This window comes from Ptiloglossa arizonensis, chromosome 12 (assembly GCF_051014685.1).
Source record: "Ptiloglossa arizonensis isolate GNS036 chromosome 12, iyPtiAriz1_principal, whole genome shotgun sequence".
In the NCBI taxonomy this organism is placed as follows: domain Eukaryota; kingdom Metazoa; phylum Arthropoda; class Insecta; order Hymenoptera; family Colletidae; genus Ptiloglossa; species Ptiloglossa arizonensis.
This window is the reverse complement of record NC_135059.1, coordinates 11395949-11415695: the sequence shown is the minus strand read 5'-3', so window position 1 is coordinate 11415695 and position 19747 is coordinate 11395949. Positions and strand designations below refer to the sequence as shown.

At 34.3% G+C, this 19747-nt stretch overlaps 2 protein-coding genes and 1 long non-coding RNA gene across 12 annotated transcripts in view; 2 read left to right on the top strand and 1 right to left on the bottom strand.

Annotated features, from left to right (window-relative positions):
- Nucleotides 1-9792, top strand: part of LOC143153004 (adenylate cyclase type 6) — a 116564-nt gene extending 106772 nt beyond the window's left edge. For 2 of the 3 annotated variants that reach the window (XM_076323709.1, XM_076323710.1), the window contains 2 exons: nt 41-189; nt 1554-9792. In XM_076323709.1, coding sequence (XP_076179824.1) covers nt 41-189; nt 1554-1877 — 473 coding nt within the window. In that variant the 3' untranslated portion in view covers nt 1878-9792. The remainder of the gene's footprint in view (nt 1-40; nt 190-1553) is intronic. The other variant, XR_012993699.1, reaches the window with a different exon arrangement.
- Nucleotides 9793-10106: 314 nt separating this feature from the next.
- Nucleotides 10107-14325, bottom strand: LOC143153007 (uncharacterized). The gene is made up of 4 exons (XR_012993701.1): nt 13973-14325; nt 11955-13861; nt 11281-11298; nt 10107-10350 (listed from the first exon to the last, which is right to left on the bottom strand). It is a non-coding gene; the product is annotated as an uncharacterized LOC143153007 (long non-coding RNA).
- Nucleotides 12023-19589, top strand: LOC143153005 (putative peptidoglycan muropeptide transporter SLC46). 8 transcript variants are annotated; one of them, XR_012993700.1, is made up of 9 exons: nt 12023-13386; nt 15772-15993; nt 16608-16959; nt 17414-17809; nt 18156-18293; nt 18405-18488; nt 18567-18723; nt 18871-18998; nt 19130-19589. XR_012993700.1 is itself a non-coding variant. In XM_076323713.1 (9 exons), exons 2-9 carry the CDS (start codon nt 13309-13311, stop codon nt 18932-18934), a joined length of 1491 nt encoding a protein of 496 aa, XP_076179828.1. In that variant the 5' UTR covers nt 12023-12228; nt 12311-13308; the 3' UTR covers nt 18935-19589. The 8 variants fall into 8 exon arrangements, 7 of the variants coding, with proteins under 7 accessions (XP_076179828.1, XP_076179829.1, XP_076179830.1 ...); XM_076323713.1 differs by having other exon boundaries at nt 12023-12228; nt 12311-13386; nt 18871-19589; XM_076323714.1 differs by having other exon boundaries at nt 12023-12241; nt 12311-13386; nt 18871-19589.
- The last annotated feature ends 158 nt before the right edge of the window (nt 19590-19747 follow it).

Sequence of the window (19747 nt, the reverse complement as noted above, 5' to 3'; positions counted from 1 at the left end):
CTCCCAGGTATTTTCACGCGGTTATTCCTCTTTTTGTCAGGTCTGACGAAGAGCACCTGCGACATGAAAGATTACAAGCACGTGACTGCTATGGCCGACTACGCGCTTAGGATACGCGAACAGCTGGCCTCCGTTAATGAACACAGCTTTAACAACTTCCGGTTGCGTGTGGGCATCAATATTGGACCGGTAACGTCAATCAATTTCGGGTTAACCGTTACAATGTTCACGAAATGTTCTTTCCCCATTCCGACACGAAATAAACTTCAACTCCTTCGTGTTTGCCAATGAGGATTATTTCCCCTTTTTAATACATATCGATCTCCTTTATTACAAACATAACGAGATTGTAAAAGAAAATAGAATGCAAATTGGTTTTACGATTGTGTTTATCATTTTATCGAGAAAATCGCGTTGAAGTAGCGTACCAACGTTAAAGAAAAATTCATAAAAGGTAATTCGCGTACGGAATTGCCTGATATACAGAGTACATTAAAACAGCATAACATAACTTCAATGTTAAATTATACAACAAAAATAGTAAAAAAAGTTCGTAGAAATCCTCTTCAAGAAACAAACAGGTCGAATTAAAAGACACGTATGTACATAGATAGAAAATATCGATAAAAATCGACATTGTCTTTTTATCTATATTATTGGTATTTTCTACATTTATTTTATTAATCTTTTAATACGACCAGTTTGTTTCTTAAAGAGACTCTGAAACGTTAAAGTAAAGTATATTATCGCGTATATTTCAAGACTTTTGTCAACAACGCCTATTTTTGCTCTCCGTATCAACGAAGAAAAACACTTCAATATTTTTCCCACTTATCGTTTCTATCGGCTATAGAAAAAACTGTGAATAAATACTCCAAATCCTTCAGAAAATAGTTGACGATTAGTGACTGGCAATCCAATTCAACAGAAAAAACCTGTTCCACGGTTGATACCAATCTTCGATATCACGAAACTATCAAATTACGAATTAACTGTGCGAGTACCGTAAGCTTTTACAGATATCCGATCGAAAAATATTTGAAGTGGTAAAATCGTGTTGCAATTATTATTTTTCAATCCATAACGTGTTGTCAAGTTCGGTACGATATACAGTGGGTGCAAAAAGTATTCGTACACTATATTACGAAGAAATCCTCCTAAGCTTAAAGTCTGAGTTTAAGGAAGATTTGTGTGCATATGAAGTATACTGGAATGCTTGGAATTATCTATCCATACTTTGCATATTACTAATTGGCCCTTCCAATTTTTGAACATCATTGCACTACTGTAATATCGTAAAATTATCTATCGAAACTTCACGTGTGACTAATTGGTGCTTCCAAATTTCGAACATCAATGCAAAACGCTACTGTAATATCGTAAAATTATCTATCGTGACTTCACGTGTGACCAATTGTCGCTTCCAAATTTCGAACATCAATGCGAGACACCACTGTAATATCGTAGAATCGATCCCATTACTATTTACGATCGATCGACACTTACCAAATACGAGAAATTCCAAAACATTGCTCGAGCTTGTTTTCATGTAGGTCGTCGCCGGAGTAATAGGCGCGAGGAAACCGCAGTACGACATTTGGGGTAACGCAGTAAACGTGGCCTCGAGAATGGAATCTACCGGTGTCTTGGATGGGATTCAGGTCACTCAGGAGGTCCGTGACATCCTGATCGCGAAAGGATATCCGGTAACCTGTCGTGGCAGCATTCAGGTCAAAGGCAAGGGTAGCATGGTGACGTACTTCCTGGATGGTCCACGAGACTCGACGAGAACGCTCGACAACACGGACAGCAAAACGAATTCTAACAACAACAGCAACCTGGACAAACCTGTGTCGTCGAACAACGTCACCCTGTAAGGAACCATCTCGAAGAACTCGAGGAGTCGATACACCAGATGGAAGACCGAGTAGACGAATCGTTGCTGTTCGAGGATGTTGAGAATTTTATTACACGGGAACAAGGTGTTCCGTGGAGATGTTCAATTGTCGATGAAAGAAGGATTCGTTAAGGAGTCAAGAAGGCGACCACGATCGAAGTATATTTCGATCGTTGGAACGACAGCCATGAATATCAAACGGATTTCCAAGGGTATTTTAAAACTAATATCGCTGAAAAGAAAGTTCTATGTATTCAGACGTTTCTGACTCTCCTTTAGCAGCGCAATAGTCAACACCGGATGAGAATACCAAAGAAATTTACGCAACAGGTATATATATATTATCAAGGATTCCTCTGTCAGGAAATATCGCGTTCGATCGAACGTTAAAAGCCTAAGAGAATTATATTTATAAGAGAAAGAAATATTGTCCTATTTTTGAAGGCAGTTTCGAGTTAATCATACAAATCTCCGTAGCATCAGTCTCCGACAGTGATTTTAACAAGAAGTGAGCCGTTGATCCGCAACGACTTGTATGATATTTTCTGAAACCTCCTCCGGGGTACTTAGGTTGCCCACAGTTTTCCATCTTCAAATGTCATTTTACGAACAACCGATACTGCGGAAAGTCTCTCGACACGATGGAACTTCGGCTCGATTAGATGTTCTTCGCGTACAATGAAACAACAATTGGTAATTATTTATGAAAACTTACACTTCACCGATAACTTTACCCTTGAGATACGTTGTGCAGGATGGACTCTCGAGTAAACTGCACTTTCACCCGCGTAGGGGTTGCTCGTGGTTGAAGAGGATACGTTACTTAAAAATTTTCAAATCTTTTAATCTGATGTCGCGAAGTGTGTGTATATACACAGTGTGTGTGCCATTATATACTATATATGTACACGGAGGAAAGGAAAAAGGGTTCGTAACTTTTAGTACTTGCCAAATGGAGCAGAAAACTTCTAATAAACATCGGTCGAAAAATTAATACACATTTACAAACTTCTAAACAATTCATTGTTTTTGTTTAGGTGACTAGTTTGTTCGCTTCGGGAGCACCGTATGAAAACAATGGAGTAAAATAAGGTATTTCTGTCTTACGATACGAATGTAAAGTGAAAAAACACATAATATATTATTTCCACATGGTACGACGGTTCCTGAAGTAAGGAAAATGTTGGTCATAATAACTACGTGAATATTAATTTCTCGATCCATAGTTATTAGGACTTTTCTGCACCATTTAACGAGTACCATCTACCTTAGAATTTATGCACTCTTTACTCTCCACCCTGTATGATTTACATATATACATATAAGAAAGTATATATAAAATACATAACATATAAATAGATCTATATATAACGCGCGCGCGTGAGTCTATGTGTGTGTAGATACATAGGTTAGAATAATTACTTAGATTGCTAACGACGTCGCCATTTTCAATGATTTTGAAACGTGTCAGCGGGGGTGAATTGATGCAAAAAGTAATTACCATCCACTCTTGGTTTTCAGAATACTATCATTGCGTAAGTCTTTTATTTTTTGGAAAATAGAACGAGTTCAATTCCAAGCACTATTTTTCATTCGTAATGTACGTGGTTGATATCGTTTCGTTTAGAAGAACATAAAAATAAAAGAACGAATAAATAATTCTATATTGAAAATAAACACAGGAGAACAACGAAAATGGTACGCATAAAATGATGTTCGTGATGAAATCTTCGGTATAATCGAATAGAAAAATTACAATATTTAAACGCTGCGTATCTCAGCAACCATAACCGATCCCCGGATGATTCAAAGCATAGATTACTCGAGACTCCATTTTTTACAACGTATTCCAAAATCATAATAATCCACAGGGTGTACATTTCTGTAAATAATTATCAAAGAATTTATGGTTCTCACGAGTAGTTCGTAATTAATTGTTAATACGTTAAATTGGTAAATTTAAATTGGTCAATAAGAGCGATTCGGAGTGAACGCTCAAACTGTAAAGTCAATAGGTCGATTTAATTCACAAATCTTCCCAATAGTCAACGAACCAAAGTAAAAAGTGCTTGTTCCGCGTTATGAAGTATCCCATATATACAGGGTGATCCACTTAAATTGAACATTTAAGTTATTTTTGTTATTACGAAAGTTAGGAAAAAAGGAGAAAGTGTTATAGAAATGGTTTCGAAACGTGCACTTGATAGTAACAAAGAATCGTTCTACCAAGGTCATTTTAACGATCTCTTCAAGGTCATCGGTATTTTTTGCACATTAATATTTATTATTTATAACGCGATATTGATGTTTGCATCGAGACAAACTCAACGACCTAATATCACGATCTTGAGACGAACTTGACAATTGGAAAACGTTTTGTTTATTAAATTCTATTAAGACTTCGCCTGTTCAATTTCAAAGAATTATATATTTACTTCTTGACGAAGGAAGTGTTTCTCTATGAAAACAAAGTAGACACAAAATTGCTACAACCGAAGAAATTGAAGCTACGGAATCTGTCAGAAATAATCCACGAATTAGCGCTCGTTGCACGTTTCACATTTACTATCGAATTACCATAAAAAATGCAGTTCGAGCATTCTCTAATCGTGTACAAGAATGCATCGATGTAGGCGGTCGACACCTTGATCACTTGCAATAAAATAAATTCCACCGTTTCTGTAATCTTTAAACTTCAACTCATTTTTCAATTGTCAAATTCAATTCAAGATATCATAGATCATGGAACTTGTCTCGATGCAAACAACAACATCGTACAGTAAAAAGTTAATGTAAAAAACATGTCGATGACATTGAAAAAGGATTATTAAAATCACCTTGGTAGAACGATTCTTTGTTACCAATCCATTTAAACAACACTTTCTCGTTTTTTCCTACCTTTCGTAACAACAGTAATAATATAAACGTGCGATTCAAATGAATCACCCTATACGTAGAAGTAAGAAGACAACCGAGAAACGGAAGGCAAATATTGTACGTCCGAGCACTAATTTTCTTTTTCCAATTGAATTCTCGGATATCAAAAGCATCGAGTGTCATCCGTGACACGGATGATTGTCAACGGCTCAATCGATCTCCGACACATCCACAGACGAATTAAGTAGCAGTAAGTTTAACCAGCGGAAAATAACGTGAACGTAGGAATCTCTTGCGAAACGCAGCTCAAATTTTCTTCCATATCTCGAGAACGTTATCTTGTACTTAAATCATGTCTCGATACACGTACGTACAATGTGTGTGATTAGGTGTTTAAATATTATTCTCGACCCTGTACGATCGCGAACCAATTGCACGTCGCTTAAAAATCCTTCGAAGCGAACAGCGAGACCGTTCTCCTTTTGTCGTTAATTTTTTACATAGAAACGATTGCGATCGACTCGTTAAAAAATATTTCTCCTCCGTCTCTTAACACCGAAACACACGAGCGGTGATGAATATTTCAAAAGGTCGAGGATCGTTTCAAATCCTTACCGAGAACAAGTTATAATCCTCTCGACGAAATACTTCTCCGGTTTTCGATACAGTGAAATTTAAGTGTCTGAAAGGGAGGAGGACTGTTTAAAACTTTCATTCGAAAGAGACTGCGAACTTCGCTTTAGAAATATTTCTTCTTCGGTTTTAACTTGAATTCGAGAGAGATCGTGAACTTGTATTATTAAAAATGTTCCATCTGTGTTTCTCGATACAAAAAAGTGGTAGAAATCGAGTATCCGAGAAGATTGAGAAACATTTTAAACTTTTACCGAGAAAAGATGGCTAACCTTGCTTATAGAATTTTAGTTCCTCGTTTCTCCGTAAAATATTTAAGAAGCTTAAGTATTATTTTATACTTTCATTGCGAAAAATTCACGGCCCCCTTTGACGAAAAATGTGGGCGATAATTGTGCAAAATAGAATATCGAAGGTTGAGCATTTCTTGAACACATTTTTGAAAAAACACCGCAAACTTTTTCTGAAAAACATTCCTCCTCTATTTCTTGATAAAAAAACAAAAGTATCGAAATCTCAATACCGTGAGATTTCAAACGGTGGACTTTAAAAATCTACCAAAAATCGTCAAGGATCGAATTCCAAGTTTAATGAAAGTTTCTTGTGATTTCTTTCAGCGGAAATGTAATACCAAAGAAAAATGATTACATAGTACGTGCAACGATTGACGTCGCTGTTCGCTTTACGATTCCTGCGTATCCTACACCGTTTCTAGTCAATAAATGATGTTCTCCGAGAGATTAATCGTAACGAGAGAAGCTCGATACAACGAAGCCATGGCTGAGTCTAGGATTTATTTTTCTTTTTGTCTACGGTGCTATTTAATTTAAAGGGGACGGGACCACGTCAAGTTTCTACCGATACCGTATAGAACGACGTGTTAATCAAAGAAGCGAAACGAAACGAAGTGTACCATTTCGGTCTATCGAACGAGAAAGTGGACTCGCTATTTTTACATTTCCGTTTTTTTGTAACTTAGTGATCGACGATGTCAATATAAATGAATGTTTCGTTTACTGCGCATAAGGAGAAATGATTCCTACTACGTATATTCGATTAATATTTAAGCGAGGAAACGTTTCTGCAGCACTCTGTAATTTAATCTGTCACCGATAAACGAAGGATATAGAGTTCGCGGATCACGTGCCGCCTATCCTCGACTGGTAACGCTGATTTAACGTAAAACACGAATCGAATATTGTGTTACACAGTCGCGTGATTTATGGTGTCAGATACAGCAATCCCTCGACAAATAGTTGCACTTATCAATGAAACGCATCGAATTATCCCCATTATCGTTTACGTTCTTCCTTCCAGCCGGCAGTTGTCGATTTAAAAATCGGCTGGTTCAATTTCAAAGTAGCGTTACTCTACAGCCATCGATGTAAACTGAAATCTATTTTCTATTTCTTATTTTACTTCGACGAGACTGTTATCGATGGATTGGCGAGATTCTCGCGATGAAAACCAGACCGAACCTTCTGAACACGTTCGAGTTACAATGGAACGCGTGAAGCTATTTTTTAGCAAACACGTATCGTGTAACTACGTGTTAAGAACAATTGGTACGATTTCTGGAAAATTGAAATTCAACGCTGTTGCGTCCACTCTTTGTACGTCTCGTTCATTTTTCTCCTTGAACAGTTACACGTGGCTCTCTTTCGAACCAAAATACTATACAGGGATCGTAAGTTGCTGACAAATAAAATTAGTCGTCTTGTCTCGAGTTACCCACATCTCGGTTACAAAATCGTAAAGGAAACAGAATGAGATAAAACACTCTGACGACCGGAACGCATTGGCGTAGTCATCGACCCTAAATATTAACTATCAAAACAAACAAATTCCTCTACCTTTCGTGATACGGTCCTGATTAATTCCACGTAACAAGGATTAATATTACGAACGAGTACTACAGTTGAGTAAAAATTTTCTTGTTTGCTCACCGTACGTATCCGATGAATCAGTCTCGCGTATCTCCCGGTATTAAATTATTCATTCGTAGTTCTCGGTGAATTATTTCTTCTCCTAACACTTCTCTATTTCTTCCGTATGTCAACAAAAGTTATCGTTCGGTCTTAAAATCCTCGTGTCCACGGCTTTGTGTATTTCCTGTGAACACGGAGATTCTGCTCCTGTGTAATGTGACCGCTTAGCACCTAAATCTAGGGATCACTGGTTTGAATTGAGTGTGGCAAGGACTTAGTCCCCTTGTGTGATTCAGTTTGTCGAAACTTGGCAACTTACGATGTCTGCACAATACGAAAGGTCAATTCCAAGAATAAATTCGCTACCATCCTTCCTCAAAGAGCTCCACGCGGATCAATCGGTATAGATTTCATCGAGGGATTACTGTAATGTGAATATTTCGTTAGGCAATTACAAATTGATGATTTCTCGCGAAACTCTCGCTATTTCATAATAAACGATACTGAAGCTCGGCAAAATAACGCTTCCAAGCGGATTCCGCACAAACGCGGACCGAATCGATGTAAGTTATTAATATATAACTTACGATTAAGTATATAAATATTATTTCCGTTAATGATATTATCGCTATCAATGTTACCACTATTGTATTACATTTATTATGAAAATTATCGAAGCAAACGTATATTAGTTTTAAACAGATCCGTCTATATCTTATTCTATCAATCGAAAATCAAAATTCGGCTACACAATTGTGACAAATAAACTGGTTTTTGTTTTTCTAAGTCAGTTCATACGCATAAAGTGCACTTTAACTTCAGCATACTTTGAAAAGTATTTGAAAACTTTCCGTCACTTTTTATTAGCGAAGATTTTACCGCTTTATCGTATCTTTATTACTGTCTTTAAACGTTTCCTATCTTTAAACAATTTTCTATAAATTATCAAAAATCTACTCTGAAACCGAGGATTACTATATCCACGATATGTCGGTGTTTCCATTAATGATTCACTCTGTTCAAAACACAAAAACGTGAATTCCATGCAACATAAACTGGAAACCATGTACACGTTAATAAATAGTTATTTTTTTCGTTTAACATCGGATATTAGAACGGTTGGAAATCTAATTAATTTACGTTAAAATAAAAGTAATTTGAACGTGGTGAAAGTATTCGCACAAAATATTAATGTAGAAAAGATTAACATTTAGAAAATTATATCTTTTGCTCGATAGAAAAGCTTTGGAATATTATTTTGCCCAGCTCCAAACGTTTAAGAAAGAAAACAACTTGACAAAAACTTTAACGAATTAATATTCTGTATACTATTGTGATAAATGTAACTTTCCAAAGAGTTCAATTAGTCATCAGTCAATTGAAACTCGATATTGGCTAATAGAGCAAATTAATTAAATGTTTTCGTGACGAAGAAGTATTTTGATGTTGCTGGCAGGCCCAGCTATAGATGTTTAATCGACGTGAATCAAAAGATAATACACCACTATTTGGACAAGTCCAAATGAAAGTATTGCTGGTGCTCCGATCGATCGAAAAATTGTAGAATTTCATTAAACATTTTTTTTGCTTAAGAATTATTAAAAATAACCACCACCAATAATTTCAGTCACACAAGCACTTGTGTATTTTTTTATCCGTTGACATATAAATAAAGACAATAGCGTGAACGACCTTAAAAGGTCGTCAGAAACAAAATTCAATAATATACTGTAATCGAGAACGTTTACAATATTACATTTTTTCATCCTGCCAAATTTCATCTTACACTCAATTTTTTAAACAAAAAGTCATAAAGAATTGTAGCTTTTGGATAAAAAAAAAAGTACACAAGGAGCAATCGTTTGTCCGTTTAAATACAATAATTTTTGAAAACTCAAAATCTTTTTTTATTATTATAAATAATATCGAAGCATCTGCAATATTTTAAAATAAAAACCTTAATTGTCCCAAGATACAAAAACATAAAAAATGTGTCATATCAAATTAATTGTGCAAACTGTATAGTCCGTGTTGAAGCCTAAGAACGTGTTAGCTTTCTAGCGATAATCATTTAAACAAATTCGAGCTGTTATAGCCAGTGTTGTAGAAATTCTTCCTTGAAGCACAAACGATCATTTTATTCCTATTGAAAAAATTGCTCCTGTTAGACGACTCGAATAAAGAAACAACAATATTGTGTGATCTCATTCGAATTTTTCTACAATACTCGTCTGTAACGACCAAAGAATTTTACATTAATTCAACAGTCAATTCGTGGAGACAAAAGGTTTTTGCCAACAATCTCGGAATAACTTTTCCATTTCTTTCCGTGTAACTTCGATGGCCTAAAAAGACCTTAGAATCTGTACTGATCACAGACATGTGTATTATAGATATATTCGCGCGATGTGTGATTTGTCAGGAATAAAACATGAAATAAATTTTTATTGAAAGACACCTCAAGAAGTGAATTTTTCTTAATTTCAATCGATTAATGAAAATTCATATCCTTTCATTTCCCAACTTAAATTACATTCTAACATTTACATCCTCTCTTTTAAATTTTTTTAATGTCCATCAAAATTTTTTTCGACTCCTTTTCATCCAAAATATGCTCCCTAACTGTTATGTTTGTTTTACTAGACTTAAATTAAAGTCTAGAATAAATATAACATTTTTCTTAAAAAAATCGGTATTTTCTTCTTTACAAAACTTTATACAAGCGTACACATCAAACCAACCGTAGAATTCTTCGCATGTACTGCAAGGATGAGCTTGACAGTAAAAAAGTTGATAGTGATAAACTATCTACGCAAAATCTAATATACATAATTAAACACTAATGTTCAAGGAAACAATCTTAGAAGGCCAAGAATCGTTTCTGAACGTTTGATGAGAGAGAAGGTGAAATGTAAAGAAATCAGTTCAGTCTTTTATATTTATATTTGTTTTTACACAACAATATATAAGGGATTCACCAATGTTCCAACACTTCGGACCTGTGATTTAGGGTTTCTGGAACAAAAGAACATCAATATAATACAACTAAAATAATACAATAGTCGTATACGCTCTACTGACAGTGGTTTGTCTTAAAACATTTGGCAATGGTAACCATATCATGATGAGTGAGATGTCAAGAAATTTTTAAACATTCTTCTGGTTTAACAGCCCGTCTAAGCCAAACTCTTCTCACAATCTTTGGTTGTCTTCTAAACTTGAAATGCCAACTAATAAGTTTAATATTAACAACTCTATACAGACAACGTTACAATATCATAATGAACAAAAATAAATTCATTAAAAAAACTCATTAAAAGAACCAATAAAAATTCCTTAATTAAATGAAAAAACGTACCTGTTTCTATAAGATTTCATTCTTCTAAAAATCATATTCAAACTTCCACCAATTCAAATATTAAAATATTGCCGATGGCCAATGTCAAACAACAGAACTCTTGCTAATTCACCCAAACTATTATGATAATGACAACTCAAGAATGTTTTACAGAATTCATAATTAGGATTCAAAAGAGATCGATTATGTACACGTATAATTGGAATACTTAATACAATAACAGATATTATTTATTAATCTAATAGACATACCATGCCTGATTCTTTGAACATTAATAGTACTTTTTAATAAAGTTTGGGAAAGTATCTTATTTTATATATTACATATTTATATTACGAATATAAAAGGCATTATTACTCAATTTGTATGTAATTGGATGTGTAACAGATTTCATAGGTAGTTAAAACTTGACAACAAATTATAATTCAAAACTTATACTCAGAACCTATTCATTTGTTGCAACAAAACACTTAACTTTAAAACATCTTTCCATTCGAAGCGTGATTACAATTATTATACTTTCTTTTTACATTGAAAAAAAAGCTCAAATATGTAAATGAAAAGTGAAATTTTACTTCAAAACTTACGTGAGGCATCTGCAACTGCTGTTAAAATAAAACAAAATGAATCACTATCTCACAATCTCTTAAGATAACAATCCTAGTTACAAACAGATAGAAGCAAATAATTTGCTTAAAAAGAGTTCTCCAAAAAGAAGAGAAATCTTTATATGGTCTAAGTATCGCTGAGTAAATTAAATATCAAGGTTTTATAAGTATTAATGTAGAAATTTCACCAAAAATTTGATATATGTTTTCCTCAAAATTATATTTTAGAAAATAGTCTTTGTAATATTTGAAAAAGTATCTCTAGATATAGACTAGATAAAGACTAATTGACTTAAAATTTAGACTGAGTCCAAATATATTATTTAGACTCGTATCTTCTTTTTTTTCAATTTTTCGTCACATATTATAAATACAACATTATAGATTAAAAATAAGTTTTAATTAGTTATTTCTGACCAACAGAGTGTACGTTATCATGGCAGTAACGAAGCAATGCAAATACAAATACGGCTTATGTTCCAATTTATAACTTTTTAAATATGAATTTTTTTATGTTTTAAAAATTATTCATTTTCTTCGTAGATGAATAAATATGTTAACAAAATTATAGGTTAAAGTACTTTGTAGTCTTTTTCAAGGAGAATCTCAAATGATATCTATTGTTGATTCGATAAAAACCAATATCTACTTACGCTTTGTCGGTTGCGGTTCCTCCAATTTCCGAAAGTTGGCACCTCTAATGCACCACAGTAACGTACCATAAGTTTAGTTGATAACAGATCGCTTGGAGGAGAGCATGGAACATGTGTTGTATTGTTATTTAAAGTGCTCGAACAATTCGTTTTACATACCAATCTTTACTCGATCCGTTTTACATATCTATTATCATGACGTGAAATTAATAGAACATTTATTTTTCTTCGGTAACACATTCCCAGGTTGTCAATTAACCTAATTTAACTAAGGGTAATATCACGTGGTAAATAAACTGATTAAACGACAATAAACTGGTACGTATATGTGTAAAACTACTTTTTTTTCCTATTAGGTAAAAGAAAAGCACGTTACTAAATTCAATTGATGTTTTTTCGACGAAACGGGGAAAGAAATACACAAAACACTTTAGTGCGCCAAAACGGTTCTTTAAATTGAGTGCTTATTTGTGTTTGTGTTCGTTGAATGAAATAAATAAAGACAGTCGATAATAGCGTTACATCCCGCACATACTGACGCAATCAAGATTCGGAGTAATTACTGTGTTACGAAAATCGAGTATCTACTTAATTTATCGAATTATTTGTGTCAATCAGTGACGAAAATAAAGAATATGTTATTTACGCGCGATTGCATCAAAGTTCTCTAAATTGATTAATTTTTACTTAAAATTTTGTTAAAATTATTGTTGGATTTCAATATCTTTTGGTATTTTAATAGTATTTTACTTAAAAGATTTACTACGAAATAAAAGTTTAGAAAGTTACATCATTGTTTGAAAAATTTAAAAACATAAAATTAAACGTATCGTTTCGTTGCAATTGGTTACTTAGCAATAACATTTATCGTTGAAAAGCGTACATTCACGAATTGTATACCTTCATAATGCGAGCCAAAGAGAAACAAACACGGAAATTCGAACCGTTGCATAATTTAATGCGTGTAACTTAGTTTAGATAAGTTATAAATAAGTAAAAAAAAAGAATTATTATATTTAGTTTCGTAAAATATTTTAAATTGCAATGAACCTAACGAAACAATTTAAATATAAATTTATGATGTCAGAAATTTAAAAAGAAAATTACAATATTTACAAAACAGTAGGCGCAATATTATTTACCAAAAGTCTTAAGCAACGGATTATTTTACCAGTTACAGTCGGCCGTATGTAGATAATACTCGTTACAGAAAAATAATTATTCTGCGATGTTTCTGCATATTTTATCGCGGACACAGTTACTTTATATTTCAGTGGTGTAGATGATAGTAAATCATAACGCGTTAATGTACATATCAATTGTGATCATCGCATGGAAAAACTGATATAGGTAAATGGTACAACACTCATCTCCACATAACCGTCTGTTATCTACAATCAGTGCACAACACACTACGATCATGGACAACGAGGTAATTAAATTAACCAGAACTTTTTTAATTTCTTCAAATTGGTAATAGTATATACTTCAAATCGTAGTAATTATTTCTAATTAAATTGAAATTTCGAACGAGTTCCTAATATGAATTTTAAAATATTACACGCGTGGATATATTTATTTTCAACTATCTTTGAGCAATTTTGATACAATCGTTAAATAAAAGAGGTAAAGAAGGTATACTAACATCGTTATCAGCGCTCGAATGGTTCAACGTTTTAATAAATATTTATATACGATTCTCGATGTTTTAGATTGAATTCAATATGCTAGAAAATAATGTCTATAGTAATCTCTAAAAGTTTAAATTTTCTTACTAAATATTACATAATAATAGATACTTCCCCTAATTTATATATACTGATCGTCTCTTGGTGGTTTGTTACATACATGTATGTATAATAAAGACAGTAGAAAAGCAGTCACCAAAACAGCAAAGAGATTTGAGCCTAGAGATATTAAAATATTTTAATAGGATTCATTAATGAAGTGTACACATCCATTTTTGTATTAAATTAATTACAATATTCATTATGAACTTTAACACCGTCAGTCCTTACCGATCGACTAAATAAATGTTGGTCAGTTCTTACGGATCAACGTCTAAATAGAAAGTTTACTAATTATCCCTGCGGATCGATGCTGCGCTCGACCTGTTGAGATTTTTCTAACGGAGCAAGATCAAACATGATGCGATTTAGACACTTTTTAGTCATCAACAATCTAAACTTCACTCGTTAACTTTTAACGAACCGCTCGTCGTATGTAGATACACAAAGCGATCGATTTACCATAGAATTATTTCTTTAACAGCTCATCGTATGGAGATACACAAAGCGATCGATTTACCATAGAATTATTTCAATGTTAACAGTTTCGTTTGTTTCAGATTTTAATCGTTTCACTGCGAAAGGCATACGTAGTACTGGGTTAACGGTTGCAATTTTGCACGATTTTTGTCTTTATCTCCGCTAGTTCCAAGAATCGGTTTTACGGCGTGTGAATTCTTGATATTACTTATCTAAAATAAATATCCGTATCAAGTATCTCGTTTCCATTCACTATTTTTCACTTTTCGTGAGGTCAGATGTCCCTTCGTTGAATGGAAAGACCCGTAGACGCAAATACCAAATCGCAAGTCTTTCAGAAATATGGGTCAAGTAAAGTGCGATGGGACGAATTATCTTGTTTCACTGGTAGGGAAGGATTCGAATCTCGATCAAGTTTGGAGTCGTGAAAGTTACAGTAGCGATGGGTTGGTGACTCACACCAATCTTAATTGAGAATTTAATTATAAAATATTCTGAGTCACAACGTGGAAAGGAAAGACGAATTACCTTGTTTCACTGGTAGGGAAGGATTCATATCTCGCTCAAGTTTGGAGTTGTAAAAGTTACAGTAGCGATGGGTTGGTGACTCACACCAATCTTAATTGAGAATTTAATTATAAAATATTCTGAGTCACAACGTGGTAAAAAAAGTTTTCACTAATTTTGACCGTAAGACGAGCAGAGTTTGAGATCGCCAATCCAGACTGAGAATTTAACTATAAAATATACTGAGTCACAACGTGGTAAAAAAAGTTTTACACTAATTTTGACCGCAAGACGAGCAGAGTTTGAGATCGCCAATACCAATTGAGAATTTAATTATAAAGTATTCTGAGTCACAACGTGGTAAAAAAATTTTTACACTAATTTTGACCGTAAGACGAGCAGAGTTTGAGATCGCCAATCCGGATTGAGAATTTAACTATAAAATATTCTGAGTCACAACAGGGTAAAAAAAGTTTTACACTAATTTTGACCGTAAGACGAGCAGAGTTTGAGATCGCCAATCCCAATTGAGAATTTAACTATAAAATATTCTGAGTCACAACGTGGTAAAAAAAGTTTTCACTAATTTTGACCGTAAGACGAGCAGAGTTTGATTTCAAGATACAGACTGTTTTATTCGAGTGTTTGGTAGGCTTATATAAAGACTGTTATCTTATTGGAATATTCTGACAGTGTCTTGATAGGTTCATGTGGAAGAGCTTCGTACGGTCGAGTTTTGGGTTGAGTCTGCTTTGGGTCGGGCTTCTTAGAGTTTATATCAAGAGTCGCAAAAAGCGTAGAAGAAACACGTTGGCAGTGATGATGAAAATAGATTAGATATTTTCCTGCCAGAAATTAATTGAATCAAGCAGGCCATACACGTACGCGGAAGACCATGAAAATTTTACTCACGGACATGGTCATCCTTTTCGATTCATTCGGCGATAAAGGGTGCCGACCGAATCTGTGGGAAAAGCTCCAACAAACTTCGACCGTTTACGAACAGTTTTATAAAATAAATTTTTATTATTTTTCTCTCGAAGCTGAACGACAATGTTAAGCACAAAGCATTGAGCAAATACCTAGGATGGATAAAAGATATATCGGTGGAGCCTACAATGTGGCTCTACATGATGGCGTTTATGGTGACTTCGGTCGTCGAGCAAGCTTTCTTTGTTTATAAATCCTGTCGGGTCGATCATGGATATTCCGAGGAGGTTTGCTCAAAACTGGACGATAATAAAACTATAAAAGCTATGGTTCAGGTACGTTTCAATTTGAAGGGAATATTTTTTCAATCCCTTAACATTTTCACCGTTAAATTATTCAATTTTATACAAATTGAATATTAGTCTCCAATACTTGGGTATTTTCAGTTAATATTTCTAGATAATTGATTAGTACACTGTTTACGAAAAACAATTATACAATTGTACAATTAGTGTTAAAAATTCACTGTGTAAAATTAATTGTTTCTCCGTGACGTGCATAGGTCTAGCATGGCAGATCACTTAATTTTAGTCAGTTCAAGATAACCTGGCCTAGCACTGTAACCTCTTGATAAATAGCTGCGTTTTTCCTTCATAGAACGTATTGAATCATCCTTATTCTTGTTTACGTTCTTCTTTCAACAAAAATGAAACCACAGTATTTAGATCGTATTCGGATTATTTTCATTTATATGTTATATGCGCACAACCTTACCGAAAAATATTATAAAATTAAATTACTTGTAAAATAAATATTATAATACGTTGATCGTGTCAGAAAGAATTAATAGAGCCTCCGCGCTCCCAGCGGTATTCTTCTCGGATACGCGAATAGTATATAAAAATAGAAGTGTAAAGAAATTAAGATTAATTTATCGTAAAAATTATAGATGACTGTATCAAATTTTCATCTGTGGAACAATATAGCTGGTCACGTGGTGCCTATAATATTAGCGTTCTTTTTTGGAAATTGGAGCGACCGACGTGGACGAAAGATACCGATCATCGTGGGACTGTTTGGCAAATTTATTTATTCCTTCATGATCGTGATCAATTCCATGATGGACACGTGGAATCTAAATTACATTGTTTATACCGCGAGTCTTCCAATGGGAATGTTAGGAGGCGATGTTACCATTTTTGGCAGTTGTTTCGCGTACATATCGGACATAACATCGGTTCAGCAGAGAACATTGAGGATCACCATTTTGGATGTCGTATTTCTCAGTTCTATGCCCACTGGTATACACTTTCGATCTATCCTCAGAAAAAAATAATTAGTATTCAAATTTGAAAGGACTGTTAAATAATCGTAATAGTCCCCGAAAGTTTTTGGTTGTCCCTTTCCTTTTTTTAAACGACTAAGGTTCAAGCTTTAAAGAATTGAACAATGAAAGTTATTACGATTGGATCTCGATTGACTACTAAGAATCCTTAATCTTACAGTGTTACCATATTAGATATCACATACGCTAGCACTATACTTATCGGTGTATACATTTTCACTTTGTAATGTTATTTAAAGCACCTTGCTAGTTACAAACTTTAAGTAGTGTATTATTTCTTAAACGAAAAATAATCGACACTCCTATCGACTTTGAATCGTGATATTTGTCCGAGCTACTTTAAAGATGGTATTAGATAAAAATCAATTATTCGTTGTAGCCGACTTTAATCGTTTTATTTTCTATTCCAGGTCTGGCTCTTGGATCCTATCTATTCACCAATGTAGTTAACTCATCGTACACGATCATGTTTACCATAAACGCGATCCTAATTGCTCTAGCGATATTGTACTCGTTGATAAGACTGAAGCCGAAAACATTGCCGCAACAAAAGTCATTTTTGGGTACCAATATTTTAACGGACTTCTTCGATAAGGAGCACGTGATCGAGACCACGAGGACAATGACAAAGACGAGACCGAATAATAAAAAATTTTGCCTATGGTTACTACTTGTGATCATGATGCTCTACACGTTTCAAAGGGACGAGAAACCCATGAGTTATCTATACACGCAACTGAAATTCAATTGGAACGTGACCACGTTCAGCAACTTCCGAACATTTCAATCGGTCATCTTCGTGTTAGGTCAGTTTTTGCCGAAACTAGAGTTAATTAAAGGGTCGGTCGGTTCGAAGTTTCAAAAATAGCGCGTAATTGAAATCGACCGGTGACGATTGGGACACCCGGTACATTCTAAACGATTCATCGAGATTACAAAACGTTCCGTTCCTTGTGATCCTGTAACTCGTTTTAACGCGAACGTCGAGTAAACGTTCCAAGCGTTTTCCAAGCAACTCGAGCGGAAAGAGAAATCTTTGTTCGATACGCGAGATTTACACTCGCGTTGATTATGGTCCTCTCCGTGAAGTCGTAACGAACCCACGGAGAAAATCATTACCACCGATAAATTACAATATTCGTTCATTTTTAGCGATGCTAATCGGTGTGCCAGTGATGAGCAAATTAATGGGAATGAAGGATACCGTGATCGTGGCAATCGGTGCTATTTCACACGCTACCGGAAGAGTGATATTTGCCTTAACAAAGATACCGGAATTATTTTACGTTGGTAATTAAATTCGTTTCGATAGTATCGAGACCGACTTTTGTCGAGTTCTGCGAGAACGTACGATATTTATTTTAAATCTTTTAAATGTGAAACACGTTTAAACATTTTTAGGCGCTGCAGTGGCTTCGTTGGGTCCTATCGTTGCACCGGTCTTGAGATCGATGACTTCCAAACTCATCCCTGTGGAAGAACGCGGTGAGCAGACCGCCAAACACGTTTATCGATCCGAACTATCGACGATCATTCTAATAGCCATTCAATAATTTTTTATAGGAAAAGTGTTCGCTATGCTGGCAGTCTGCGACAACGCTACGCCTTTGTTCAGTGGTATATTGTATTCTAAGCTTTACAACGCGACGATAAACTCTGCACCCAGTTCTATCTACTGGCTGACGTTCTCCACTCAAATCATGATTTTGTTTCTCATTGTGTAAGTCAAAGCTTAGGTGAAATTTGATTTCAAAAATTTTTTTTTTTGTTTCGATACACTCTGGGTCATAGTAGACCATAAGTTATGGGAAAAACGAACGTGAACATTCGTTAGAATTATGTAAAGCACTTTTATTTTCTTTTTCAGGATCGTTTGCTTCGTAAAGTATTCTGCGAAAAGAAATAAACAGGATTACTCCACTCAGGAATAGACTATAGTATTGGAAAAGTGCAAGGTACTTTGGCACTGAATTTTAGTGGAAAATTGAATAAGAAGTAATTATTACGAAAAAGATACTATATTGCGGAACACTATACGTGGAAAACATTTTAACTATAATGACTGTTATGGACATGTAGAGCAATCTATCATTACCTTTTTTTAGTTTTTTTTAACTCTTTTTTAGCATCTAATCGACTTCGAGAGTGCTCAAGTTTATCGTAACAAGAAGTACAAGGTCGCCTGATGGTTTTTTCTTCTGCAATTATTCTTTTCACAATTATGTAAACTAGACTGGTGTATGTTTTGTTCAAAGTATTATTGTGTTTCAAACATCCTTCCATTCCAAACTAATAACGTCATTTCTGTTTTTCGCGTAATATTAATTACACTTTTCGTCAATCGGTGTTCTACAATTCCACTAATTGTAAGTACAAAGTTCCTATTTGCTTTTACAGTACTAACAGTATGAGTTGTGCAATTTAAAAAGAACACTGCCAGTTTGTAATTTGTATAAAAATTATCTACATTGTATATACATTGGTGTTGAACATGTTAATTAAGTAAATACAAATGCAGTTGATAAGTATTAAACGAATTTTCGAAATTGTTAAAAATGTAATTAAGGATGAAATACAGTCTATACAAGGAAATATTTTTTCATTTTACCCATATTAACTCTCTGTGAGTCTTTGCTAATACTTGTTCTTTGTGCAATGTAATCAGAAAGGAAGAAAACCAGTAAGTAATCGATCAACAATTATAATTAGTAGATGATTCGATATATTTGCGATGTACAGCATTC

Coding starts and splice junctions, on each gene's coding strand:
- LOC143153005 (XM_076323713.1), top strand. CDS start 13,309: ATGGTACAACACTCATCTCCACATAACCGTCTGTTATCTACAATCAGT. Junction 13,387..15,771: donor CTACGATCATGGACAACGAG/GTAATTAAATTA, acceptor TTTCTCTCGAAG/CTGAACGACAATGTTAAGCA. Junction 17,810..18,155: donor ATCGGTCATCTTCGTGTTAG/GTCAGTTTTTGC, acceptor GTTCATTTTTAG/CGATGCTAATCGGTGTGCCA.